This window comes from Meles meles, chromosome 17 (assembly GCF_922984935.1).
Source record: "Meles meles chromosome 17, mMelMel3.1 paternal haplotype, whole genome shotgun sequence".
In the NCBI taxonomy this organism is placed as follows: domain Eukaryota; kingdom Metazoa; phylum Chordata; class Mammalia; order Carnivora; family Mustelidae; genus Meles; species Meles meles.
The window spans coordinates 1581849-1609596 of record NC_060082.1 but is presented as its reverse complement, the minus strand read 5'-3'; the positions used below and the strand labels follow the sequence as shown (position 1 = coordinate 1609596).

The window sequence follows — 27748 nt, the reverse complement described above, 5'->3', positions numbered from 1 at the left end:
CCCCACTGAGCAGAGAGCCCGATGCGGGGCTCGATCCCAGGACCCTGGGATCATGACCTGAGCCGAAAGCAGAGGCTTTAAACCACTGAGCCACCCAGGCGCCCCCTCCGCTGCTTTCTAAAGAACTTCCATTTGTTCCACTGTCCACCCCTTCCCTACAGAGAAGCTAACTTCACCGCAGACCTAGGCTGACCACAACAGAACCGGCCTTCTCCACGGTAAATGGCTCCAGAGCCGAGGCTTCAGCTAATCAACACCCGACCTCACGCCGGTGATGGTCATTAGCTCTCAGGTTGGTCCAATCAGATGGCAGCGGGGGAAGGATTTGGGTTGTGTGAGGGGCAGAGATTGCGTTCTCCTGTTGAACCGAAGCGCAGACACGCGGGCCCCAGCGCATGCGGGCAGATTTCTTCGACGGTGCCGGAGGCCAGGGTAAGGAAAACCTTCCCGTGCAGGCAGGCAGGCAGGCAGAGCGGCGGAGCACGCACCGTCTTTGGGCTTCGAGTTGTAGGCAGAATACGTTTGTTATCGCTGCGGCCGCTGTGAGTGAGGTTTTCTGTTCCTCCCAGTGTAAGCATGCTCATTCCAGCCGGAAGGGGATGCAAGGTTGGTGAAGGTTATATTTTAGGGCGGAAGGAACCAGAAATGTTTGCCGAGTGCACTGCTTGCTACTGTGGGAGGATGTAAGGAATTGCGCTCGGGCGTAATTCCTCTGAGCAAAGCAGACTGTAAAGCCGCCCCTAGAGCTTGGGGGAAGCTGGAGTTCAGGGATTGGCAGGTTTTCAGAGGTGAGAGCTGAGCGGGGCACACAGGGAACCCTCCCGCGAGCCTGGGGTTGACGACTGGCCGGCACTCTCAGCCCCGTGGCCGGGGCCCGTGGGACTCTGAGAAGACAGAGCCCGACTCGGCCGGGCGTCCGCTCGCAGGGGTTGTGGACTGACTCCGTGGGTTTAAAATAGGTTCTGACGGTCACTTGTTACCACGGCGACAGAAGACTCAAGTCGGCCTTGTTTTTGCTGCTGTTTGTGGGGTTGTTTATTTATTTATCATTCTCAGGAAGAAGTAGTCCTCTCTCTACCACCAGTCAGTCTCTCCACCTCTGTTCCTAAACCCTCCTCTCAGAGCGTGGCTGTCGGCCGGGCCCTTCCTCTGGGGTTTCCCGCAGGACCCTTTCATGGCAGGGAGCGGGAATCGCCCGGAGTTGCTTTGAGTGATGAAACGGGTATTGAAGGAAAGGGTGATGTCGGTGATGCCAGCTAGCATCCTTGAGAAGCCCTGACCCTGTCCCCTGGACCCCTGCCTCTGCCTGCCGCCCGTCCCCGCAGCAGGCCGGGCTGCGGGCCGGAGAGCGCAGGGCCCGGAGGCACTCTTGACTTTGGGCAGACCTGAGGGGACTCGCAGGTGAGCATCTCCGCCTGCTCTCCCCCTGGCACAGCCTAACACAGCCCCGTCAGCCCTGACACCCCAGCACGGCGACAACCTCGGGCAGCCACAGTTCTCTGGGTCTGACGATCCTTGTGGAAGAGGAGCTTTCCAGTCCTTCGTCTAGCGCGGACCGTTGGTTCCATCAGCTGCGGCCACCGAGTCATGCAGTGTGTGAGCCCGTCCTCCCTGGAGACGCGTGGGGCAGCCCAGAAACCCAGCCAGCGCGTCCCCCTCCCACCAGCACAAGCTGCCGCCTCCACTGACACGGGCCAGGTTTTCAAAATAACCGCAAACGACCCCCTGCCCCCCCGCCCACGCCAACAAAGAAAAACTACCCAAAACCCAGTCTAACTTGCAGAGGTCTCGAATCACTCTGCCCTCTCCACATGCCGCCCATGCTTTTCCAGTTCTCCTGTAATCGGTTCCAGGTACTGGCCTTCGACCTCTTATGCCTTAGAGAAAAGGAGCACCCAGACATCTGATGTACACGTGAGCGGAAAACTCAAGACAGCCACGAGAAATTTTTGTTAAACCGGAGAGAACAGAATGAGTCCTCCGATCAGAACCACGTGTTGGTTCAGTCCTCAACCTCTTTTCAGGCTCCAGCTTTGTGGACACCCCCCGCGCCCGCCCTGCTGCACGCGTCCCCCCACAGCCGTGGGGACACAGCACACGCGGAGCGAGCGAGTTCCAACGCCAGCGCCCTGGCTCCTTCAGGGATCCCATCCTTAGAGGTGAGGGGAGTTCCTTGGCCAGAACATTTGATTACGTCAGTTTTGCGTATGGGAAGGTCTTCCTCTTAGCACTGATCTTCAGATCAACCCTGGGATTGAACCTTGATATAAAAATTTCCCCCCATGAACTTGAGTTCCTAAAACAGTTCTTTCCGGCATTGTCTTTGTAACTGGAGAAGAACGGCTGGGGAGGCGGTCTTGCCGCGTTGCTTTGGGTCGGAGGCAGGACCCCCGGCGTCAGACCCCGGGCTCTTCCGGCCCTCGACTCCCAAAGAACTGTAGCGAGTTCCCTCCCTTTGTACTTCTAAGGACACCATGTTGGTTGGTTGGTTGGTTGGTGTTTTGTTTTTTAAATTTAATATAATTTTTAAATATTTTAAAGATTGTATTTATTTGAGAGAGAAAGAGAGAGAGGGACTGAGAGAGAGAACATGAGAGGGAAGACAGTCAGAGGGAGAAGCAGACTCCCCGCGGAGCAGGGAGCCCAATGTGGGACTCCAAATGGGGACTCCAGAATCATGACCTGAGCCGAAGGCAGCTGTTTAACCAACTGAGCCACCCAGGTGCCCCCCCTTTTTTAAATGAAGATTTTGTTTACAAGTACTCTCTACACCCAACATGGGGCTCAAACTCATGAGCTCGAGATTACGGCCCAGGAGTCCTGTGCTCCTCTGACAGAGCTGGCCAGGTTCCACTGGCCAAGTTCCCATTTTTTACTGCCATGGTATGTTCCCATTTTTTACTGCTGTTGCAGCCTTCTTCTTTTTCTTTCTTTCTTCTTCTTCTTCTTTTTTTTAACTTTTAGTATTTTTTCTTTTGACATTATTTCAGACTTAGAAATGGCGCAGAGAATCTCTGTACGCCCTTTACCCAGATTTCCCAAATGTTAACATCGCGTTTTCACATTTACTTTGTCCTTTTCGTTCTGAACATATCTATGTATAAATTTTTTCTAAACAGTTTGAAAAGTTGCAGACATGATGTTCTTTTACCTTTAAATTATTCAACGTGTTCCCTAAAAACAAGAATATTCTTTCTTTCTTTCTCTTTTTCTTTTTGACAGAGAGAGAGAGCATGAGCAGGGGGAGGAGCAGAGAGAGAAGCAGGCTCCCTGCTGAGCACGGAGCCCTATGCGGGACTCGATCCCAGGACCCTGAGATCGTGACCTGACATTTAACTGAATGAGCTACCCGGGCACTGCTAAACAAGAATATTCTTTAAAAAAAAAAAAAAAAAAGAATATTCTTACATAGCCACAGTATAACGATCAAAGTCAACAAATTAACAATGCTACAATAATATTATCTAATCTGGAAACCTCCTTCAGATGTTGCCAAATGTCCATCACAATATCTTTTGTAGCAGAAGATATCTCAGATTGTGACATTTACTCACCATTTCCTCATAGTCTCCTTGAGCCTGGAGCAGTTCCTCCGGTTTTGTCTTCCATGACATTTTGAAAATGTTACATATTTTTAAAGAGTAAGGTTAGTTTGGTTTCTAAAGACTTATTTATTTATTCCAGGAAGGGGAGGGGATGAGGGAGAGAGGGATTCCAAAGCAGACTCCGTGCTGAGTGTGGAGCCCAATGCGGGGCTTGATCCCACGACTTGGAGTTCATGACCTGAACTGAAATCAAGAGCCGGACACTCAACTGACTGGGCCACCCAGGCGCCCCTGACGGTCAGCTGTTTTATGTGACATCCTCAACTGGGACTTACCTATTTGCTTATGATTAGACTTGGGTTATAACGTTTTTGGCGCTGTGTTCACTTAAGAGTATTCCAACAGGAGGTGCGTGACTTCTATCGCTGTTGACGTTAGCTTCCGTCACTTAGTTAAGAGGCATCTGGAAGGCTCCCCCCGGGAAGGCACCACTCTCCCTTCTGTAACTAGTACGTGTCTTGCCAGGGGCTGTTCTGAGACTGCGCAAGCCTCCTGTCCCTCCTCTAGCCTTGACCCGGTATCTTCAGCATCCACTGATGATTCTTGTCTGAATCAATCCTTCCTGTCTCCGTTGCCCAACGCTGATTTTGAGGCGGCAGTGTTAAAGCCGTAGCCTTTTCCTGACGGCTGTGATTTCTCTGGGACATGCGGTCCTGCAGGAGCTGGTTGCCTGGTGGAAACACACGCCTGCATTTTGCCCACCTCCCTGCTCTCCTCCTAGCGCTCTTGAGAAACCGCGTCTAAGAACTGCTGTCGTTTTACGTATCACCTCCAAGCACACTCATCACAACCCTCCGAAGAGTCATCATTCGGTCGGGGAGAGGTGCCCTGAGAAGTGTTTTTGAGCACCCAAGAGGATAGGGCTTCCCCCTCCTCTTCTGCTCTCCCAGAAAGCCACACTCCATGGCCAAGAGCCTAGCCAGGGCCAGTCTGGCATTAGCTTAATCACAAAAATTTAGTATGGCAAAAGAAGTCACTGGGACCTGAAATTTGACAAGAAAGGGGTTCATGTTCCTCGACCTGGCCTCAAGTAGTTTCAGATGACAGGAACAGTCTTCTCTAACAGGATTACATAACTGCACTGTTTTTTCTGCTATGCCCGGAACAAAATGTTGATCCCTTTTGGGATGGTGCTTTTCCTAAGGCCCTAAAGGATAATCACACACTTTGTGATCCTCCCATTTGGCTGACGGGACCTCCAGAGCGGGACCCTGGCTCCTGGCTGTTTCGTCAGGGCTGACTTCTCGGCCACAAGTGGCTGGCCCGCTGCGGCCAGCTCCCCCATCCCACCGTGGGTCGGTGACTTCTCCGGGCTCCCGGAGGCTGGTTCAAGGAAGCGGGGGAGGGGACCCTGAACTATCTGAAGCTACACCGGGACACCTCCAGGCTAGGAGGACATGGCGCGAAGGGGAAGGCAGGTCCCCCAGAGGCCCGAACGGGGGCTATCCGTCTTTTCCCCCCATTCTTCTTTCTTGATGGATTTCCCTTGTAAGGTGACAGAAATCACAAAGCTATTTTTAGAAGTGTCAGAAGAATGCCTCCTAGGAAATCCCCTTGTTTGGAAAGATCATTCATTAAGTGCTTGAGGTAGAAGGCGGCACCCCAAAGGGTGGGGTGAGCACACCGGAGCCCCTGGGAAAGCCTGCTGTCAGTCTTTTCTCTGTCCCGTCGCAAGTTCCACTGCTGTGGGGGACGGGGCGCCTAGAGCAAGACCCAGTTCCGGCACGTTCCATGTTCGGGCTGATATGCACGGATTCCAGGCAGGTATCCTGGATGGAGGTGGGTGTGGGGCGGCACGCTCCGGGCTGTTCATGTAAGTGCCGCGGGACCAGGAGCCAGTGACAGGTGTCACAGGGTAGGAGGGGATGCTGACAGCTTCTGAGTTTGATATCCGCCCCCCCCCCCAGCTGTCTGACAGGTGGCAGTAGGGGGCCTAATAATCCACAAGCGAGCCCTAGGAAGTGCCCAGCCACGGGGGTCCATATGCCAATTTCTTGATTCTGTACCAAACAGGAAGGAAAAACCACCTCAGACTAACCTCTCTCACTTTAGAGACTTTTTCAATCAGCAGCGTAACAAAGTAATAGTCTTTTTTTTCTTTTTTCTTTAAAGAGTTTATTTATCCATTTAGAAAGGGGGATAAAGAGCCCATACATGGGGGGGGGGGAGGAGCGGTGGGAAAGGGAGAATCCCAAGCCAACACCCCGCTCGATCCTTCCACCAAGATCAGGACCTGAGCCGAATGCAAGAGTCAGAGGTTTCCCTGGTGGAGCCACCCAGGCGCCCCTACGAATTCTATCTTCTATCCACGAGATACTAGAAATATGTATTATACCTGCAGTATCCAAAGCACCTTTTATATTGATCCATGCTGCCCCTACAACTCTGTGATGCAAGCACTATTTCTGCCCCCCTTTCAAAGATAAGGAAACCGAAGGGCACCTGGCCGGCTCAGTCAGGGGAGTGTCTGATGCTCCATCTCCCGTATGTGAGTTCAAGCCCCACACTGGGTATAGAGGTTACTGACAAATAAAGTTCTTTAAAATATTTTATTTATTTATTTGAGAGAGAGAGAGAGAGAGAATGAATGGGAAGGAGGGGCGGAGGGAAAAGGAGGTGCCCGCTGAACAGGGACCCAATGCAGGGCTCAACCCCAGGACCTCGAGATCATGACCTGAGCCGAAGGCAGACACTTCACCGAGTGAGCCACCCAGGCGCCCCAAAATAAAATCTTCAAACCAAACCAAAGATAGGGAAACTGAGGCCCAGAATTTGGCCCAAGTTCACCCAGTAAGTTAGTAGTGACTTTGTGATCTGAACACAGGCAACATGTGCTCTTGTCCATGACATCTTATCAATGCAAGACATTTAGCTACAAAATTATTAGGACTATTTAGGGTGTAGCAAGGAGGCTGGTTATAAAAAACCCAGTAACTTTTTGTAACAAAGACTATATGCTTAAATACAATTAAGTGTCTTTTCAAAATAGCAGTCAAAAATTTTAAAATACCTATGCGTATACTTGCAAAGAAAGAAACAAAGCCTAGATGAAAAACAGTAAACGATTTACTGGAGGCCAACGCACGCGGGACCACGCGGGACCGGTACGCCGCACCCCTGGGCAGGACAGTCCTCACAGTGAACTTGTCAGTGCGCCCAAGTCTAAAAATCAAAGGCTTCATCAAAACTACAAAATATTTATGTTTCAAAGGATGCTAGCAAGAAAGTGGAAGGACAGCTCGCAGAGCAGGAGAAAAGGCTTACAAATCCTGTATCTGAATTACTTGGCTTTGTAACAAAGAATGCATTCTTACAACTCAACGATAAAGACAATCCAACTTTGAAAAGGGCAAAGGATTTGAAGGCATTTTCCCAAAGGTAGAAATGGTGACTATCGGAGCGCCGGGCTGGCTCAGTCGGTTAAGTGTCCGGTTCTTGGTTTCAGCTCAGGTCGTGACCTCGAGGTCATGGGATGGAGCCCCATGTCACCCCAAGTTGGGCTCCATGCTCAGCATGAAGTCTGCTTGAGAGTCTCTTTCTCCCTCTCCTCCCCAGGCTCTCTCATTAAGTAAATAAATCTTAAAAAAAAAAGGAATGGTGAGTATCTATAAACACCTGAACAGATAGTTAGAGTTGTGGTCTGTCCATACAATGGAATACTATTTGGCCGTAACAAGGAATGAAGGACAGACACACCCTACAATGTGTGACCCATGAAAACATGATACTCAGTGCAAGAAGTCAGACGCAAAAGGTCATATGTTCCATGGTTCCATTTATGTGAAATGTCTGTAATGGGCAAATCTAGAGAGAAGGCAGATTAGTAGTTGTCATTAGCAGGGGAAAATGGGAAGGGTCTGATGACGGGTGTGGGGTTTCTTTTGGAGTGATGAAAATGATGTGGAATCATACAATTGTGGTTCTTGCACATCTCTGTTGTGAATACAGCACTTCAAGTGCACTTTTATTTTTATTTTTACTTATTTTTTTAAGTAGGCTCCATGCCCAACAGGGGGCTTGAACTAATGACCCTGAGAACAAGATTGGATGCTCTACCTGCTGAGCCAGCCAGGTGCCCCAGTACTCTTTTTAAAAAGGTAATGTGGGGGCACCTGGGTGGCTCAGTCATTAGGCATCTGCCTTCGGCTCAGGTCACAGTCCCAGGGTCCTGGGATCGAGCCCCACATCAGGCTCCCTGCTCGGCAGGAAGCCTGCCTCTCCCTCTCCTGCTCCCCCTGCCTGTGTTCCCTCTCTCAACTATGTCTCTCTGTCAAATAAATAAATACAATCTTAAAAAAATAAAAAAGTAATATGGTTTATAAATCCCATCTCTATTTTTTTTTTAAAGTTTTTATTTATTTATTTGACAGAGAGAGATCACAAGCAGCAGAGAGGCAGGCAGAGAGAGAGGAGGAAGCAGGCTCCCTGATGAGCAGAGAGCCCGATGCGGGGCTCAATCCCAGGACCCTGGGATCATGACCCGAGCCGAAGGCAGACTTAACCCACTGAGCCCCCCAGGCGCCCAGGACTTTTTTTTTTTTTTTTTTTTTTTTTAAGGTTTTATTTATTTATCTGAGAGGGAGAGAACATGAGAGGGGAGAAGGTCAGAGGGACAAGCAGACGCCCCGCGGAGCTGGGAGCTCGATGCGGACTCGATTCCGAGACTCGGGATCATGACCCGAGCTAAGGGCAGTGGCTTAACCGACTGAGCCACCCGGGCGCCCTGGAAAGGACATTTATTAAATGCTGAAGGGAAAACAGGAATTTGGATTTCGAATGAATCTCAGAATCTCACCAGGACGTAAACTCATTCGGAAAAGAGCACTGGGACGCCTGGGGCGGCTCGGCGGGCGGGGCGTCTGCTGCGGTCGGGACCCCAGAGTCCTGGGATGGAGCCCGCGTCCGGCGCCCTACTCGGTGGGGAGCCTGCTTCTCCCTCGCCCTCTGCCTGCTGCTCCCCTGCGTAAGCCCTTGCTCTCTCTCTGACAAACAAACAAAATCTTTAAAAAAAGAAAAGAAAGGAGCACTGCAAGCTGTCCATCCAGCCGAGCCTCCCTGCAGCCCGCGAGCCCCCAACACCGTCCACCCGGGCCGGCCCCGCCCTCCCTCCGCTCGCCCGCCCGCCCGCGCGCCGGCGCCCCCTCGCGGCGCCCCCCGAGCCCCTGCTCTGGAAGCAGCGGCTGTCGCGCCGACGTAGAACCAGTCTTCACGTGGCCTTTGGGACGAGCCACTGGCCTTTTCCTAAACAGGTAACGGAGACGTGCGGCGGGCCAGAGTGGCGAAGGCTCGTTCCCAGCCGGAGGTCGTGGCCGCACGCGGGGAGAAACCCGTTCGATTCCCGGACTCCTGCGTATTGTCTGGCCGGCGACCGCCTTGCCCACAACAAACATGGGGCTGCTCGCCCCGATCCCGCCGGGACGCGCGCTCCGGCAGCCATCTTTCTCAAGGGCAGGACGCGCGCAGGAGGGGCACGCCCTACCCGTCTCCGACGACGCCGGCCGCCGGGAAATCAACAGGAGTCCAATTGGAAGCGACGCTTTCACCGGAACAGCGTCTCCTTACGACCGGAAGGGGCTGTGCGTGAGGGCGTTGGGGGCGGAAGTGACGGGAAGGTGGTAGCGGGGTAGTTGGCGGGTGGTTGAGCAGAGCCGGTCGCCATGTCCGCGGGGAGCGCGACGCATCCCGGGGCCGGCGGGTAAAGCTTCGCGGGCGGCGGCATCGCAGCGCGCCGGGGGCGGAGGAGAGGCGGGGGGGCCGCGGGGAGCTGCGTCCGGGCGGGGGCGCTCCACTGGGCGGTGTGCGCGCCGGAGGGCCGGGCTTTCGGGGAGAAGGGTGGTGAGCAGGCCCTGGGGCTCCCGAGAAAGGCCGGCGGGGGCCGGGGGCAGCAGGGAAGCAGGGACCTCGGGAAGGCCCGGCCGAGAGGCAGAGGAGGCCGAGGGCATGTGCGACGGAAGGGAGTGCTGGAGAGGGACGCGGCGCGGAAAAGGGCTGAGCGCAGCGAGCAGACCTGCCGCGACCGTCGGGGTCGAGACGGGGATCTGAATCTTGATCGCAGTCTCGGGGCTGTGAAGGCCGCGTCGGGGAGGCGGGGTGCCGAAGCGAGCAAGGGAGGAGTCACCGCAGTGGACGCTCCGGGGCCTGATGTTTTCCTTTCTCCTCTGTAGGCGCCGCAGCAAATGGGACCAGCCCGCTCCGGCCCCCCTCCTCTTCCTCCCACCGTCGGCCCCGGGGGCGGAGGTTCCCAGCAGTGGGGGAAGCCCTGGGGGCTCCGCGGCCGCTCCTTCTGGCGCCTTGGATGCTGCTGCTGCTGTTGCCGCCAAGATCAATGCCATGCTCATGGCCAAGGGGAAGCTGAAGCCGGCCCAGAACGCTGCTGAGAAGGTAGGGGAAGCGGGAGGGCCTCTGCTAAGGCCCACTTCAGTAGGGTTATTTTGTAACCCTGTAATCACAGTTATTTGTGTTAAGGAGAAAACAGGGTCACGGTAATTTAAAGATCACTTAGTTTTAGAATGCGTCACGTGGCGTTTTGTCATTTGCTTTTTCAAGGCGATTTTGGTTGGTTTGCTTACATTTATGGACCAGATAGTTGATTTTGTCTTTGTTCACTTAATTCAGTTTACTTTCTATCGACGTAGTGGTGTAAAGGGACCGTGTAACATGTTTTTCAATACATGTGCATTTTCGCTGAGGTCAGGAGACCTTCATGTAAATCAAGGGAGCTTTAAAATGTTGTTCAGGGCGCCTGGGTGGCTCAGTGGGTTAAAGCCTCTGCCTTCAGCTCAGGTCATGGTCTCTGGGTCCTGGGATCGAGTCCCGCAACGGGCTCTCTGCTCAGCGGGGGAGCCTGCTCCCCCCCCCACCCCGCCTGCCTCTCTGCCTACTTGTGATCTCTCTCTCTCTGACAAATAAATAAAATAAAAAAAAAAATGTCTCTAGTCAGCTATACTAAAAAGCAAATGCATACGTATAAAGGTCTCCAGACTCTAGGTTTTCAGTGACTGCCTACAGCGTAATCGAATGTGAAGTGAAATGAGTGATTGATACGTTGTGGTTTTGCTGTTTTCACAGAAATTGAGGAAATTATTTGGTCATTTTGCAGAATTTCTGGTATAATTAAAATTTTAGAACTAGGAAGGATCTGAACTTTGAAGTCTTCAATTTCTGCTGCCATAGGGGACAAGAGTCCTCCTGCAGAGTCACGAGTGTCGTGGCTGTTTGTGTTGCTGGAGTGCGCGCTCTGCCCTTAAGCGGGCTCTGCAGCAGTGTGACGGGGTGGATTACTGTCTCCAGTTCACAGAGGAGAGAAGTGCAGCTCCTGAGCGTAAATTGTGTACGATCAGTAATGCACATGTCTGACTTCAGAGTTGTTTCCGACAGTCGGGATTTAGCTTTTGCTGGAAAGCCGCTGCCGTTGGAGAATTCAGTGTGTTCTAAGGCAGCTCATTCCTTTATAATTCTCATTTGAGAAAAAGTTCTTTGGGCTTCAATTAAAAATTGCCTTCCAGTGACGAGATGGGTTCTGTGTTTGGAAATGCAATTTGGGTGAGTGACGAATGTGTTAATTAGCATGTTTGTGGCAATTATATCCAAACGTCAGTTGTTCACCTTGAACTTGGACAGTTTTTACTTGTCAGGGACATTGGTATCGCTGGGGGGGTGACGATTTTTTGTTAGCCGGCCAGTGGATTCGTGTAATGGCCACAGAACAGCCATTGTTTATCTGGATGTTTATTTTATTTTATTTATTTATTTTTTAATATTTTATTTATTTGACAGAGAGAAATCACAACCAGGCAGAGAGGCAGGCAGAGAGGAGGAAGCAGGCTTCCCGCGGAGCAGAGAGCCCGATGTGGGGCTCGATCCCAGGACCCTGGGATCATGACCTGAGCCGAAGGCAGAGGCTTTAACCCACTGAGCCACCCAGGCGCCCCTATCTGGATGTTTAAATACTCAAGTTGTGCAGAATTGCTGGGAACTTCTAGTGAATTGGAAGTTCATTATTCCTTGTATTGTTACTATTTGCAAAGACTGAGCGCACTGTGCGTTTCTGAGTTCTGCGGGGAAATGGTGGCGGCGCACTGAGGTGGAGGGCTGCTTGAGTGTTCACATTCTTAACACTGGCGTTTGTTGTTTATTCACGCGGTTCCTCTGAGAAGCGGTTGAGCACAGCAGGAGAGAGCGTGGATTTAGAACCAGACTTGACGCCGAGGGTTCTCAGTTACTGGCTGTGTGGCTTAGATAGTTCGTGGGGCCTCAGTTTCCTCTTCTGATAGGGTTGGTGACACAGCTGTGTGGTCCACGACAGTAGTCACTAGCCGCATGTAGCTGTTCAAGTTAGAATTTGGGGGCGCCTGGGGGGCTCAGTGGGTTGAGCCTCTGCCTTCGGCTCGGGTCATGGTCTCAGGGTCCTGGGATCGAGCCCCGCATCGGGCTCTCTGCTCAGCGGGGAGCCTGCTTCCTCCTCTCTCTCTGCCTGCCTCTCTGCCTACCTGTGATCTCTGTCAAATAAATAAAATCTTTAAATAAGTAAATAAATAAATAAAATTTGAATTAAAATTCAAAATTCAGCTCTTTGTCACCGCCTTTGGACATGGGGCTGTGGCCCCGGCTGTCCCGGCAGGTCGCGAACACCTGTGTCACCACAGGGAGTCCCGTGGGGTAGCGCTGTCAAGCACCTTTGATGATGGCCAGGACTGAGCAGGGGCTGAACAAAGATGAGACCTTGTGGAGTCGTGTAGTTTGTGACTACACGTTGTGAAATACTGTCTGATGTGGGGCGCCTGGTGGCTCGGTCCGTTCAGCATCCGGTCCTTAATTTTGGCTCCAGGCCTGGTTTTGCGACCGTGAGATCTAGCCCTGTGTTGGGCTCCATGCTGGGTGTGGTCTGCTCCAGAGTCTCCCTTTCCTTCTCTCTAAAATAAGTAAATAAATCTTTTTACAATGTATCTAACACATTAAGAAGTTCACTGTATTTTATCTCCTTTGAGCAGATTTGCTGAACATTGGTCCAAGGCCTCAAAGGGTTGCGGAAGGACGTCTTGGGATGAAAATTTGTTCAGATAACTCCGATCCGGTATCTGGAGTTGTCCGTAGGTTAAATTGAGAGAAACCGGATCAGATTTCAGGATTTTGCTTGGCATTTCATTCATTCTCCTAGTTCTTCCTTATTAGAGAGTAATGGGTTGTCCATTAGATAAACTTCGCGGGTTTTCCAGATCGTCGCGAGGACGGGGCCAGTCGCACGGGATACGTTGTAGCTGCAGTGTTGGCACGAAGGCCGCGTCCCGGTCCGCAGATGAGGCGCGTGGGTTGCAGGACTCCGCACCGCGCCCTGGACTCTGCCCTGTATCAGACCACACGCAGTCTTTTATTTTTCCTCGTGGAGATGGCAGCTTCTAGTCCGTAGGGTTTCTGGGGTTACGCGGTCATAGAAAAGCCACGGGGCCAAGGATCCAGAGACATCTGATGATTGCCTTCAAGTAAATTGACAGTGCTTGGTGTCCGCTTAGTGAGGTTTTGCTCACTTGTGATTTCATCTTCGCAGAATGACCAGGAGTGTTTCCAGGGGTGTTGGAGGCACATGAAGGGAGCAGTAAGGTGCCGGAGGTGGGACCCAGGAAGGGGCGCCTGTGGATTGCACAGCAGGAGCCTTCTGTCGTCTTACGGAGTTTCTCTCTCGTAGCTTCAGGCTGCTGGCAAAGGCCTCGCCAGCAGTAAAAGCAAGGATGACCTGGTGGTAGCTGAGGTCGAGATCAACGATGTGCCTCTCACGTGCCGGAACCTGCTGACTCGAGGGCAGACTCAGGACGAGGTGGGCAGACGTTGGGGCCTGGGGGGAAGGTGGCCGGCAGCTGCAGTCGGGAAAGCAGACAGACAGCGGTCAGGTGTTGACGGGTGGCTTTGGGTCCTACTCTCCAGAGTCAGGATTGGGTTCAGTTAACTGCAGGGGAACTTCTCAGGGAAGGTAGAGAAACAGGTGTGGGCGGGCTCCCCGGCTCAGCCGAGCAAGAAACGACGGAGTTGAGGTTTCAGATGCAGGAGGGAACTGGTTCCTCAATGGTGGGGTAGCGAATGAGTGGGGGGGGGGGCGTCCTTTCTGCCTGTCGTTGAAATAGGCCCATTGCTGCATCTTCTTTCTAACAGAACGTTTCCCTTTCAGATCAGCCGACTTAGTGGGGCTGCCGTGTCAACTCGAGGGAGATTCATGACCGCTGAGGAGAAGGCCAAAGTGGGACCAGGGTGTGTATGCACATCCTCTCTTTGGGGAAAGTTTGGACACGTGGCTCACGTTAGTTTTGTATTTTTTGTTCGTAGGAGATCCGTGCAGACACTGGGTTAGTAGCTCGGTGTGTGTATACACACGCTCTGTAGTAGAATTTAGAGTGTCTCCAACACGCATAAGGGATGGTGGCCGCTGCTTGCTTTCCTGTTCTTTGGATTTTTTTATTTCACAGGTGACTTTTTATTGGAGGAGATATGTAAAATGAGATAATTTCTATGTTTAATATATATGTTTCTAAACTTTTGTATGGAAATATGTCCCCCAACAAAAGGGTCTGTACGTTGTTGTAATCTCCCTTTTAAAAAACACGTCCTGGGGCACCTGGGTGGCTCAGTGGGTTAAAGCCTCTGCCTTCGGCTCAGGTCCTGGGATCGAGCCCCACATCGAGCTCTGCTCAGCGGGGAGCCTGCTTCCCTCCCTCTCTGCCTGCCTCTCTGCCTACTTACAATCTCTGTCTGTCAAATAAAATCTTTAAAAAACAACAACAAAAAAACCCATCTCCTTTCATCAGACAGCTCGTTGCCTCTCTGATGGCAGTGAGGTTTTCGGCTGACAGATTTTTGTCCCCTATGGTTAAATCCCTCCCATGGCTTGGTTTTGAGGGCAGGTAGTCAGGTACTGTGACATTTTCCACACTGGCTTAAACTAAATATAATTAGGAGGCAAAACTTGGTCCCCACCTGAGACAGGGTACCTGGGTGGCTCAATTGGTTGAGCAGCTGCCTTCGGCTCGGATCGTGATCCCAGGGTTCTGGGATCGAGCCCTGTATCGGGTTCCCTGCTCGGCGGGGAGCCTGCTTCTCCCTCTCTTCTCTGCCTGCCTCTCTGCCTGCTTGTGATCTCTCTGTCAAATAAATAAAATCTTAAAAAAAAAAAAAACTTGGTCCCGACCTGAAACCAGGAACATATTTCAATTCTGTATGTGTAGTATTTGCTGTTTTGAAATTTTTGGCTTTAAATACTGTTATTATTTTACCTACAGCTTTATATTAACTATGGTTTTTGATGATCTTCATTATTATGATGAAAATCAGAATCTAAGCCACTTTACATTAAAAATCTAGAGTCCTGGGCGCCTGGGTGGCTCAGTGGTTTAAGCCTCTGCCTTTGGCTCAGGTCATGATCTCAGGGGCCTGGGATCAAGTCCCGCATCGGGCTCTCTGCTCAGCAGGGAGCCTGCTTCCCTCTCTCTCTCTCTCTCTCTCTGCCTGCCTCTCTGCCTGCTTGTGATCTCTCTCTGTCAAATAAATAAATAAAATCCTTAAAAAAAAAAAAAAAAAATCTAGAGTCCCCACGGGGCGCCTGGGTGGCTCCGTGGGTTAAAGCCTCTGCTTTCAGCTCAGGTCATGATCCCAGGGTCCTGGGATCAAGCCCCGCATCAGGCTCTCTGCTTAGCAGGGAGCCTGCTTCCCTCCTCTTTCTCTCTGCCTGCCTCTGTGTCTACTTGTGATCTCTGTCTGTCAAATAAATAAATAAGTAAATCTTAAAAAAAAAATCTAGAGTCCCCTGGGTTGCGGGCTTCACAGGCGTGGTCCACAGGCTGCCGTCACTTTGCCCCTTTAATTTGGAGCACAACTGCCCCTCCTGTTCGACAACCAACAAGAAGGACTTTTGTTCTTAGATGTCAGGTTGTTTCTGTTGACTACTTGCCAGTGTTCATGAGCCCATAAGAACAGATTTGATCCATGTGTGGACGAGTTAATGTGATGCAACCAGAAAAGCTTATTTATTAGCTGTAAAACCACGTTCATAGACGTCGGCAACAGCCATCTTCTTGTACGTAGTCCCATTTTCTTACTTGGAAACTGTAAACATGACAGACTGGATCTGGTGACCCGTTTGGTTCCTTCGCATGTGCGCGGTTTGGGATCATCGTTTTGTGTTTCTCTTTGTAGGGATCGTCCGTTATACCTTCACGTTCAGGGCCAGACACGGGAATTAGTGGACAGTAAGTAATGGTTTGGTTTACATCCCCCTCTCTGTGAAGGACAAAGCACGGGGCAGTGTAGAGTAAGTTGGCCCAAGGTTGCGGCAGCTGTCGTGACTTGCGTACGAACTGCTCGTGCGTGTGCTGGAGGAGTAGAGAGGCCGTGGACCGTGTGTCGGGGTGTCCTGTAGAGTGGGTTGGTACAGGGGTGGTTGCGCATTGGCCTGGGCCTGTCCGTGGGTTCCAGTCAGTTCATTTATTTCTCTGTATCATATCTCACTTTTTCCGTAGGAGCCGTAAACCGAATCAAAGAAATTATCACCAACGGGGTGGTCAAAGCTGCCACGGGGACGAGTCCAACTTTCAACGGTGCGACAGTCACTGTGTATCACCAGCCAGCGCCCATCGCACAGTTGTCTCCCGCCGTCAGCCAGAAGCCTCCCTTCCAGTCAGGGGTATGTTCAGTGGAGAGCTGACGAGCAGCTTTGTCATTTCTGTAGAAGTGATAACATGCCAAATGATATGGAAATTGGGAACGAACGTCCTGACGTCCAGCCTGGGGCTGACCGGCTGACGCATCCCATTTAAGGGACCATTTCATGTTCTGTGATGCAGTGAACGTCGGAACACACATCTCTTCACTTTGGTATATTCTAGAAAGGGCATCGATAGATCCAGGCGTGCCCACAGTGTACATTTGGAAGGTAGCGGTTGGCTTACGTGTCTGTCCCTGGGACGGCAGCTGGAGGACTAAGAAGGCGGAGTCTGGTGAAGTAAGACTCTGCTGATACAATCCTCCTAGAAAACAGGGTGGGAGAGAGCAGCCCTCGGCGGAGGACACCACAGGGCTGACTGTACGACCCGACATGCCTCTCTCGTTTCACAGAAGACTGTGCTCGGGGTTCCCACTGACCTACAGCAGTCAGGGGCCGTGGGAGCACGTAGTAGTGAGTCTTTGCTCTGCACCTGTTAAGTAGATTTTGCTGAACAGAGGAAGGGGCTACTGTCCTCGGTAGGTCTGTGGCCCGCGGTACCGCTGCTCCACATGAAGCTGCTTTGTGCGTTGGCTTCTGTGGGCTCTTGGGGCAACGTCCAGGGGATCCCTGTTCTGGCAGGGATTAGAAGTATCTGGACTAGTAAAGTTTTGTGCAAAACGATTTTCAGGATTAGGACTTCATCGTGTGCCGCGTTTTTAATCTGAGCTGTTCTGTCCTATAGCTGCATTACGTTCAAGACAAATTATTTGTGGGTCTGGAACACGCTGTGCCCACCTTCAATGTCAAGGAGAAAGTGGAAGGTCCAGGCTGCTCCTATTTGCAGCACATTCAGATTGAAACGGGCGCCAAAGTCTTCCTCAGAGGCAAGGGCTCGGGCTGCATCGAGCCAGCATCCGGCCGAGAAGCTTTCGAACCTATGTACATTTACATTAGGTACGTGTGGGGCCGCACGCTTGCTGTGTGAACGCGCGTCCGCTGCTCGGTTCGGGCAGGAGCGATGCCGCGGGAGGAAAGAAATAGGGTTAATTAACGGTAACCTGAGGACGGGGGGCCAGTGCTGAGCAGTGACTGTTTCATCATGTCCTTAGTAAGAACTGTTGAATTAGGAGGCGGGGTTATCTTTAGTGTTCAGGTTCTTGGGTTTTATACCGAGCTGTGACCCTGAAATGGCTGTCATGAGCCTAACGTCATCTGCATTTAAACCTCCTTTGATATTAACGCATTTTAGGGCTATCTTAGTGACTGTTAAATTTTTTTTAATGCCTGTATCTCAGACAAATACAATATTTGTCCTCACGATATTAGTTACAGGTTAAAGGGCTCATGAGACTTTAGGTCGTGATTTTCAGCAGCTATGTTGGTGCTGGGTAGAGCATATTGTTTGTGAGCAGCGTGCAAAGTGGAACCAGCATTCTGTGTCCTTCCCTCGTGCTTGACTTCTCGGATTTTACTTCTTTGCAGTCACCCCAAACCAGAAGGCCTGGCTGCCGCCAAGAAGCTCTGTGAGAACCTCTTGCAAACAGTGAGTGATGCCCGCGCCTGCCGCGGAGGAGCGCTGCTCTGCGGGGCTGGGCCTCGGCTCTCTGCCCACCTTGTTGGCTTCCCAGGGCTCCCAACCAAAGGCCCACACCCCGGGGGCCTTAAAACAACAGAGAGTTATTCTCTCGCTGTTCAGGAAGCCAGACAGACATTGAGAATCAAAGTGTGGGCAGGGTTGGTTCCTTCTGAACGAATGCCGTGAGGGAGAATGTTCCGTGGCTCTCCTGGCATGCCGGCCTCTGCACTTTCCCCATGTCAGCAGAGCTGCATTCTCTGCCCTGTCGTCTCCTGGCCTACTCCTGTGTCTCCTTGTCTGTCTGTCCCTTGAAGGGCTGCAGTCCTTGCATTTAGGACCCCCCATGAGCCCGCATGACTTCATGCTAACGCCCTGCGTCTGCAAAGACCTGGTTGCCAAATACGGTCATGTTCTGAGGTTCCGGGCGGACGGGAGTTTTGGAAGCGGTTCACCACTCTAGCAACTCACGTTCTCGTAAGGAAGACAGACGTCCCCGGCCGGGGTCCTGGCTGGCATGCGTTTCTCCTGTACGGACTGTCTCAGTGTGAAATTTTGAAACCCATGGCACAGCGCATAAAATCACGTGTTGGGGGTCACTGAACAGTGCTTCCCGTCTTGGCCACGTTGCTCACCGGTGGGAGTCCAATTCCGCTTGTTCGCGAGGCCAGAGTTAGAGTAGTTTACAACCGGTCAGCAGAGCCCTCGGCCTCGTCGTTGATTTGATCACGCGTTCTTTCTACTCTAATCTAGTAACCGAGAGTGAAACCAGTAGGACCGTAGGTAGAGCCCCTCAAGGCAGTCAGGAGTGGGGGTTGCATGTGTTCAGTCTTTGGTATTTGGTATTTTAAGGGCGCCCTTTCGGGAAGCTGTGTCGTGTGCTCTCGGGAAGTAAGCTGCTCTGCCGTCCCTTGCACCAGGGCACTTCCCTGGCCATCTCCTGTCCCTGTCGCCACGGGAAGTTACTGACTCGAACAGCTGGACGGGGCTGCATGAACCCATGCTGAGCCCTGAGCTCTTTGAGGACAAGTCCAGTAAATAAAAGAATGAATGACTTCGTGGGAGGTATACTGACAACTTAGGAATTTCCTAACTTTCTTTCTGGCTCTGGATGATCCTGTGCCTCAGAACTGAATCCAGTTTGGCGACTCAGGAAGCTCCTGATTGCCAAGTCCTGGCTTAGTAATTTATAGGGCGTGCCTTATTAAAATTAATTGATTTGTTGATTTTTTTAAAGATTTTATTTGTCAGAGTGTGTGTGTGCGTGAACGGAGCAGCAGGCTCCCTGCTGAGCAAGGAGCTCCATGCGGGACTCGATCCCAGGATCCTGGGATCATGACCTGAGCCGAAGGCAGACACATAACTGACTGAGCCACCCAGGCTGCCCCGATTAAGTTTTTTACTTTTTTTAATTTTGTTATTTTTAGAGAGGGAGGGAGGAGCAGAGGGAGAGTCTCAAGCAGGCTCTGTGCTGAGCTTGAGCCTGATGCAGGGCTCGATCCCAGGACCATCAGACCACAGCCTGAGCTGAAAGCAGGAGTTGGATGCTCAGCTGACTAGGTCACCTAGGTGCTCCTTGGTTGACGGATTTTTTTGTTTTTTGGTTTTTTTTTAGATTTTATTTGAGAGAAAGAGAGCATGAGGGGGGAAGGGTCAGAGGGAGAAACAGGTTTCCACCTGAGCAGGGAGACCGACGTGGGACTCATCCCAGCACCCTGGGATCAGAAACCAAGCCAAAGGCAGATGCTTAATGACTGAGCCACCCAGGTGCCCCTGATGGACTTTTTTTAAAGATTTTTTAAAATTTTATTATTATTTTTTAAAGATTTTATTTATTTTTTTGACAGATCACAAGCAGGCAGAGAGGCAGGCAGAGAGAGAGGAGGAAGCAGGCTCCCTGCTGAGCAGAGAGCGCAATATGGGGCTCAGTCCCAGGGGCCTGAGACCATGACCTGAGGCGAAGGCAGAGGCTTAACCCACTGAGCCACCCAGGCGCCCCTAAGATTGTATTTTTAAGTAATCTCTACACCCAGTGTGGGACTTGAACTCACAAGCCTGAGCTCAAGAGTACTATGCTCCACTGACGGAGCCAGCCAGGCGCCCCGTGTCTTATCAAAACTTAGCTTAAACAAGTCTAAATTTGGTTGAAATGTCAATGGAAATTTTTTCTTTTTTAAAAAATCAGTAGAAATAGTTTTTTAATTTTATTTATTTTGTATTAAAAGATTTTATTTACGACAGAGAGATACAGTGAGAGAGAGGGACCACAAGCACAGGGGAACTGGAGAGGGCGAAGCAGGCTCCCCGCTGAGCAGGGAGCCCGATGTGGGGCTCGATCCCGGGACCCCAGAATCATGACCTGAGCCAAAGGCAGAGGCTTTAACAACCCATTGAGCCACCCAGAGACACCTGATCAGTGAAAATATTTTCCGTTCTTAGTTGCTTTGGTTCTAAGTTGTCTCATCGGCCCTCGCGAGTACTCCGTGAAGCGGGACCGTCCCATACAAATCCGTTTTCCTTCTCTTGCAGGTTCATGCTGAATATTCTAGATTTGTGAATCAGATTAACACGGCTGTGCCCTTACCAGGTGTGTATGTCTCAACGTGTTTCGGCAAAGAAGTAGTGTGTTAGCGGTATTTGCGTGTAGAGTAGGGTGTTCAGGGCTAGCCCGTGCTGGAGCGCTGACAGTTTCCCCTGCAGCTTACGGTAACGCGGGAAGCCATTCGTCCCTCAGTGTTTTTCTTCCCTAGAGAGTAGGTTAATATTCAGCGAAAATGTCTCATTTTGCTGCAGCTGATTAAACACTTTTTTTCTTCCCCCTCAGGCTATACACAACCCTCTGCTCTAAGTAGTGTCCCTCCTCAGCCACCATATTATCCATCCAATGGCTATCAGTCTGGTTACCCTGTTGTTCCCCCTCCTCAGCAGCCGGTTCAGCCTCCCTACGGAGTCCCAAGCATGGTGCCACCAGCGGTCTCTCTGGCACCTGGAGTCTTGCCGGCATTACCTACGGGAGGCCCCCCTGTGCCAACACAGTACCCGATAACGCAAGTCCAGCCCCCCGCTGGCGCTGGCCAGGTAGGCCGCCGGGCGCGCACTGCACCCACTGAGCGCAGGAGAGGTGGCTCGGGGCGAGGTGCGGCGGTGGCCGTGTCCTGCGGGAGGAGAGAGCGTCTTGGTTCTGTGCCGCGGGAGGTACTCTGTCCCCCGCTGGCGTGGGTGTGCGGCTGCAGCCCACGGTCTCTGGATGTGTGGCACGGGCCTTCCCACCAGACAGTGGTTTAGAAGAGGAGTCTGGAAGCTTCCTCTGGAGGGCCGTGCGGCCAGCGGGTTAGGTGTGGTGGGCCACGCGGGCTCTGCCCGTGGCCGGGCCCTGAGAACACTGGATCCCCCGGCGGGGACGTGCCCCATGCCAGTGCTGGCGAGCGGCCTGCGCGCCTCCCCGTGACTGCAGCGGGGGTGCTTGTCTTCCAGACGGACGCCCCCGTGCAGGAGTTCGGGGCCAAGAGACGTGCGCTTTGCCAGCTGAAGGGTTATGAATGTTGTTGTGTAGTTGTCAGACCGCGTGCGGAACTGGACCTTGAGGGACGGGTGGTTGCAGCTCATCCAGGTGGACGGCGTGCGGCCCTGCTCTGGGGCAGGGGAGAAGCAAGCGAGCGCACGCAGGTGCATTGATGGCGAGCCCTTCTCCGTGGGCCTCTTGCCGTATACCCGGGCCAGGGGAGCTTGTGGCCTTAAACCAGTCCGCACTGGTGGGCTGTGAGCACTGGAGGGGGCTGCCCAGTGTAAAACAGCAGAAGGCTTCCCTCAGTTCTGGCTGGGACCCCGGTCCTGACTACTTGTCTTCTGCGCTTGCCGTAGGCCTCCCGCTTTCAGCCACGTGGCTTTGTAACCAGAAAGGAGTGTGACCGAGCCGGCCCTTAGGGTTGGGCTTTAGACATAGGCTGCGTGGGTTCCTCGTGCTTTCCTGTGATTGAGCTGTGTAATCCTGGGATGTGGCTTGGCCTATCCAGGCTTTGGTTTCCTTCTAGAAAATGGGCGTTGCGATACTACCTGAGAGGTTGCAAGGGTTGAGTGAGATGACCCATTCAGCAGGTGTTAGCCGTTCGTTTTGTGAGCGCAGTCCTCTGAGAGGTGCTTGTTTTCTCTGATGAGTCCTGGATCAGTCCTTATTCCTTTCTGGAACGATCTCTTAAAACATCGGATAGACTCTTGCTGTAACAATTCTCCTAGAAGCAGCAGTGAACTTTGCCATAAGCATTAGCAGCCTTTTAAATGCAGAAAGAGCTAATCACATTGATTAGAGGGGTCTGAGTTGGAAAATGTTCTGCTTGGTAACTTCTGGACCGAGTGGCTGGAATTTTTATTGTTGGTCGTTTGTGCCCCTAGTAGCCCGAGGGCACAGCAGGTTTCTCCCTAGAGTTCACCAGTACGGGAGAGGTTGTGGGTGTCTGTCGGTCTCCCTACCACGGAGGTGGGGAGGCCAGGCTCGCCCGTCAGCAAACATCCCAGAGGGCAGCGGCTAAGGACTAGAGACACAGGATTTCTAGGACGCGTGGATCATTAAAGTCTGTTGTGATTTTGTTTTCCTTATTATGGCTGGACATTCTCACACCTTTTTCCCCCTTGGTTTGTTTTGGTCCCAGAGTCCGATGAGTGGGCCTTTCATTCCTGCCGCTCCTGTCAAAACCGCCCTGCCTGCGGGCCCCCAGCCCCCGCCCCCGCCCCCGCCCCCACTCCCAGCTCAGCCCCAGGCGCAGAAGAGGCGATTCACGGAGGAGCTGCCAGATGAGCGAGAGTCTGGACTTCTTGGATACCAGGTTAAATAAAATACCCTTACTTTCCTCATCTTACTGTACCGTATTCTGCCTCGAAAGAAAGATAAGCTCACATCCACATCCATATGCAGCATCCCCCAGTACCGGATTTCTTTAGATCAGGTTTTTTCCCCTTGGGTTAGTTTAAAGCAAGAGTGACTCCCTTTGGGTGGGTTGGTCTTTGGAGCAGTAGAAGGAAATAACCGCTCCACGGGGAGAGAGGCGGAGGGTCTGTGACTCGGGCCTAGAAGGAGGGCCGTCGAATTCCACGCTGGCTCTTCCCTGGGCGGCACTCCTGATGGCCGCAGGTGGTTCTGACTCACCTGGTACGGTTTGTACTTGAACCTGGGCTCTCAGTTTATCGCTGCTCCACCACGCATGACCGAAGGTGGGCGGAGACACTGGTTCCCTGCACACGCGTCACACAAGTAGTCACTGAAGTAAAGAGATCGTTAAAATACTGTTGAAATGTGGAGTTTAGCCTAAATAAACATGCGGTGTTGGCGCATTTTATCCGGAGAGGCACCTTTACTTTTGGCCAGAGCCCTGGAGTGTCCTTTGAAGCAGGCTGCGGCGCGCCTTTCTAGTTTATGAAAGGACAGTTGGAAATAGACCCGTGTAGCATGAGCAGGCGCTCCGGGGAGAGACCAGGTCTCCTCCAGCCGTGGTTGTGTCCAGGTCCCAGAGGGCTGGGTAGTGAGCTCACCGCCACTGACCAGAGAGACGAGGCACTTGACAGTTACGTTGAGGAGCTGAAGTCACTGCAGCAGTCGTAGGTTTGCTAATGCCGCTGTATTTTTCTGCTCATAGCATGGACCCATTCATATGACTAATTTAGGTACAGGCTTCTCCAGTCAGAATGAGATTGAAGGTGCAGGATCGAAGCCGGCAAGTTCCTCAGGCAAAGAGCGAGAGAGGGACAGGTGAGTCCGTTGGAGCGCGGTCGCGTGAATGTACCCAGGTGTCCTCGGTCTGCACTGTTGCTCCGTCGCCGTGAGCGTCCGTGTTCTCAAAACTGTGACGTAGGGGCGCCTGGTGATTCGGCGGTTGAGTGTCAGACTTTTGATCTCAGCCCAGGTCTTGATCTCGGGGTCGTGAGTTCACTCCCCGCACTGGGCTACACGCTGGGTGTGGAACCTCCTTTAAAAAAAAAAAGTAATCCATCGATCAAAGTGTAATGCAATCCTTTGGCTTAAATAAACTGCCCCCCCTTTATTCTTTGATAACCGCTGCACTCACGGAGGGTGCTGCCTGTTCACAGTCACGGGGCAGTTACCCTGGGCTTTGAGTCACTCCGTGCTTGTACCAGGCGTCCTCTGCTGCACTGTGGGCAGCGTGGCCGTGTTCCTAAGCGTAGGCCGTGACTGAAGTCTTCTTTTTTTTGTTTAAAGATTTCATTCATTTATTTGACAGAGAGAGAGATCACAAGTAGGCAGAGAGGCAGGCGGGGAGAGAGGGGGAAGCAGGCTCCCCGCCGAGCAGAGAGCCTGATGCGGGGCTCGATCCCAGAACCCTGAGACCATGACCTGAGCCGAAGGCAGAGGCTTAACCCACTGAGCCACCCGGGTGCCCCAGTGACTGAAGTCTTACCCAAGCTGTGTTTGCTACTTAGAATCCTACACTGTTGGGGCGCCTGGAGGGGCTCAGTCAGTTCAGTGTCTGCCTTCAGCTCAGGTCATAATCCTGGGGTCCTGGGATCGAGCCCCACATCGGGGTCACTGCTCAACGGGAAACCTACCTCTCCCTCTCCCTCTGCATCTCTCCCTGCCTGCCCCACACCCCCACCACCGCTCCTATTCTCTCTCTCTGTCTCAAATAAAATGTTTAAAAAAACAAAAAAGAATCCTAGAATATTACGGATTGAGGTGCTTGAACGGGGGTCCAGCTTCCATCTAGTACTTAACACCCCCCCCCCCATGCTGTTCTTTCCTCAGACGGGACTGCTCTCCCGAGCAGTGCATGGCTTGGGGCCGGGCCTGGCTAACACCTTGCGCTCTCACAGCTTGCTGACCGCTCGCGGGGCGCGGCCGGTGGAGATCGCGGGGTTCTGGGCTCCCACAGTCCGCCAGAGGAGCGCAGCCGGTGGAACCCGTCTGAAAGGCTGTCCCGGTCTCTCTCCTCACAGGCAGTTGATGCCTCCACCAGCCTTCCCAGTGACTGGAATGAAAGCGGAGTCTGAGGACAGGAACGGTTCCGGGGCCGGCGCAGGGGGCCACGGTGAGTGCGGCGCGGCTGGGGACGTGCGGCTGCCGGGGCCGCTCCTGAGTTCTAGTCGTCCAGCCTGACTTTCATGCAGGCGTCGACTCCGACTTCTAAATTCCACAGGCTGAGAGGATACTTTTTCTTGTTTTTAGGAGGACAGCATATAGTTACACAGGCTTTTCGAATTTTGTCTAGAAAAGTTAGTCAAGTTACGTTTTATACGTAGCACCCTAAAAGCCCTAGGAGACGCTCACGAAGGGTCATTTCCAGTTTTCGTCGCTGTGCATTTGCCGTCTGCGCCCCTGGGGGTGATCGGACACAGACTTGAGGGGTGCGATTCCGGGCGCCTGGCCGGCTCAGTCCGTGGAGACTCTTGACCTCGGGGAGATGAGCTCAAGCCCCGAGTTGGGCGTAGAGCCTACTTTAAAAAAAGATTGATTTTTCTTTGTACTGGGACGGAGCTACGTCTCTCCTCATAGCTCTTTTGGTTGTGAATCGTCAGCCTGTGGCTATTAAAAAAAACGTTGCCTCCCAGTAGCCCAGAATTTAGAGGAATATGGGATCACTTGCGTTCTTTGCCTGTAGTCCTAATAAAAACGAACAGGAGAAAATACATTTTCTTTTCTTAACTTCTTTTCTTTTAACTCTTTAAAAGGTGAAGTATCCGCCTCCAGAGACTCACTTGCTAACTTTCCTTTTTTTTCTTTTTTCTTTTTTTTCTTTTTTTTTTTTTTTTATTATTTTGTGTTTCTGTTTTCTTTCTCTGTTTTCTTACATGGTTCTGGTGGATTCACATTTGCTGATGCTGGTGCTGTTTTTCGTGTGATCTTCAACGTTTTTGGGTGACCATTGACCCTGTGACCTCAAAATGGTGTCCAACTAACCACTTACAATTAACATCTTTTTTTTATTAACGAATTTATGGTATCTTTTTTTTTTTCTGTCTTGGTGGGGGACGGGCTGGGGTTGTTCTTCTCTATTCTAGATTATCCGGTCAAGAAGATGAAAACTGCAGAGAAGGGCTTCGGGTTGGTGGCGTACGCTGCAGATTCGTCGGACGAAGAGGAGGAGCACGGGGGCCATAAAAATGCAAGTAGTTTTCCACAGGGCTGGAGTCTGGGGTATCAGTACCCTTCATCGCAACCACGAGCTAAACAGCAGATGCCATTCTGGATGGCCCCATAGGAAACAGCGGAACAGAGCTTTGACCCTCGGTGACTCTCTTTAGCAATAATGCATGCGTTTGATTTAATAAGACTCTGGGGCCTCTTCTGGGAACCATCATGGACCTTTGCAGAAGTTAGAGATGCAGTGTCCCCTTTCTTAAAGGGGTCTCATTCTTTTTTAAACATCCTTGTTTCTGCAGTGGCATAGTATCTTAAAATTTACTTAAAATCACAAACTTGTCTCAGAAGCTTTTTAACAGTCGGTGAAATGTGCTTGTCCAGCAGAGCGTCCCAGCAGGGTCACTCCAGTAGACATTTGACCTGTCCAGCCTCTTCCATATGAATGACCCCCAATTTTGACAAAAAGAAAGTTTTCTTTGTAATTTACTACTGTTTGGTCCATTTTGCTGACAACTGGTTACAAACAAAGCCTTACTACGTATTAGTGCGGAGATGATTTTAAGTCCATCCTTCCCTTTCAGCACCTTTAAAACTAAGAACAGTTCGTCCTTACTTGATTTTTGCATTCTCTTCTGTTTTGGAAAATGCAGTTTTACTAATTTAAAGCTATTGGATTTAGCCGGATCCTGCGTAGGAAAATGGAGGGTTTTCCCCTTCATTATGTCTTTTTATTGGGATGATACAAAGCAGGCACCCGCAGGCTCTCTAGTCCCGGAAAGTCATTGCAGTTTTTATTGCCCTTTTCATGAGCTCCGTGTCTTCAGCCGGGTCGGAGAAAACTGCTTGATCCAAAGCTGGTCAGAGCTCAGCACAGAAGTGAGACACGGTGGTCTGTCTCAGAACTGGTCACAGCTAAAGTAGAGATTTGACTGCTCACGATAGGACGGATGGTGGACTTAGTGACCGAAATGGCAACTTGTCCTTTTTCTTGGCATGACATTACAGGTTTTGCCAAAAGAACTTTTTTGTATCAAATACTGATGTGTGAAAGGAGGAGCTTCTGCTGAACCAGGAGTGGTTTGGGATACGGACTGTCAGTTGCGCACGTCTGAGTCCTTTGCAGGCTGGCTTTGTATACACATTCTCTGGTTTCCTATATGTTGTAAATACTTAGACCATAATTTCATTATAAATAAATGTATAAATACGCTGCGGTTTCTCTTCTCTCTTGCACAACCCACCCGTACGCTGGGATTTACAAACCTCTCTTGATGAGGGAGACGAGATTCTGTGTGCCTGCCCCCCCCCCCCCCCCCCGGGGAAACGAAGCCGGGGGTCGGCAAGTTTGCACAGTTCCTAGAGTGTATGCCCTTGCAGAGTGAGCCCTTGCGAGTCGGATGAAGGCCGGGAGGTCCCGACGGACTCGCCCCCCTCCCCGGACGTTAGTGCCCCCCTGCGAGCGCGGTCCGTGGGGGGGTGACACGCGCCTCCTTCACGACCTCCCTCGGGGAAGCACCCCTAGACGGCTGGGCGGAAGCTGGCCAGCTGCTCCTGGCGCCTGCGAGCGCCCCCGGAAGAGCGGCGGGGAGTTCGGCTAAAGCCCCTGGGACCCCCCGGGGCTGCGGAGAGCGCTGCGCTCCCGGGGGGGGGGGGGGGCAGCACACTCTGGCCGCGGCGGAGCAAGCGTGGACTGTCCCGCCCGCGGCTGGGGTCCGCGCTCCCGGGGCCCCTTGGAGCCCCGGCACTGAGCTGCGCCCGCGCTATTTCGGGGGGATTTGCGGCTTCCCATTTCGGTTTTT

At 52.1% G+C, this 27748-nt stretch overlaps 1 protein-coding gene and 1 non-coding gene across 4 annotated transcripts; both read left to right on the top strand.

Moving 5' to 3' along the window:
• Positions 1–9202: 9202 nt before the first annotated feature.
• Positions 9203–27159, top strand: KHDC4 (KH domain containing 4, pre-mRNA splicing factor). 3 transcript variants are annotated; one of them, XR_006815560.1, is made up of 14 exons: positions 9203–9300; positions 9770–9986; positions 13288–13416; positions 13765–13844; positions 15783–15835; positions 16106–16269; positions 17033–17244; positions 17773–17833; positions 20393–20450; positions 20688–20941; positions 22510–22683; positions 23519–23603; positions 24806–24897; positions 25868–25924. XR_006815560.1 is itself a non-coding variant. In XM_045982797.1 (14 exons), exons 1-14 carry the CDS (start codon positions 9263–9265, stop codon positions 26065–26067), a joined length of 1845 nt encoding a protein of 614 aa, XP_045838753.1. In that variant the 5' UTR covers positions 9203–9262; the 3' UTR covers positions 26068–27159. The 3 variants fall into 3 exon arrangements, 2 of the variants coding, with proteins under 2 accessions (XP_045838753.1, XP_045838754.1); XM_045982797.1 differs by having other exon boundaries at positions 23491–23603; positions 25868–27159; XM_045982798.1 differs by lacking the exon at positions 25868–25924 and having other exon boundaries at positions 24806–24948.
• LOC123928556 lies at positions 16556–16684 on the top strand. Its single transcript, XR_006815764.1, has one exon. It is a non-coding gene; the product is annotated as a small Cajal body-specific RNA 4 (non-coding RNA).
• Positions 27160–27748: the final 589 nt, after the last annotated feature.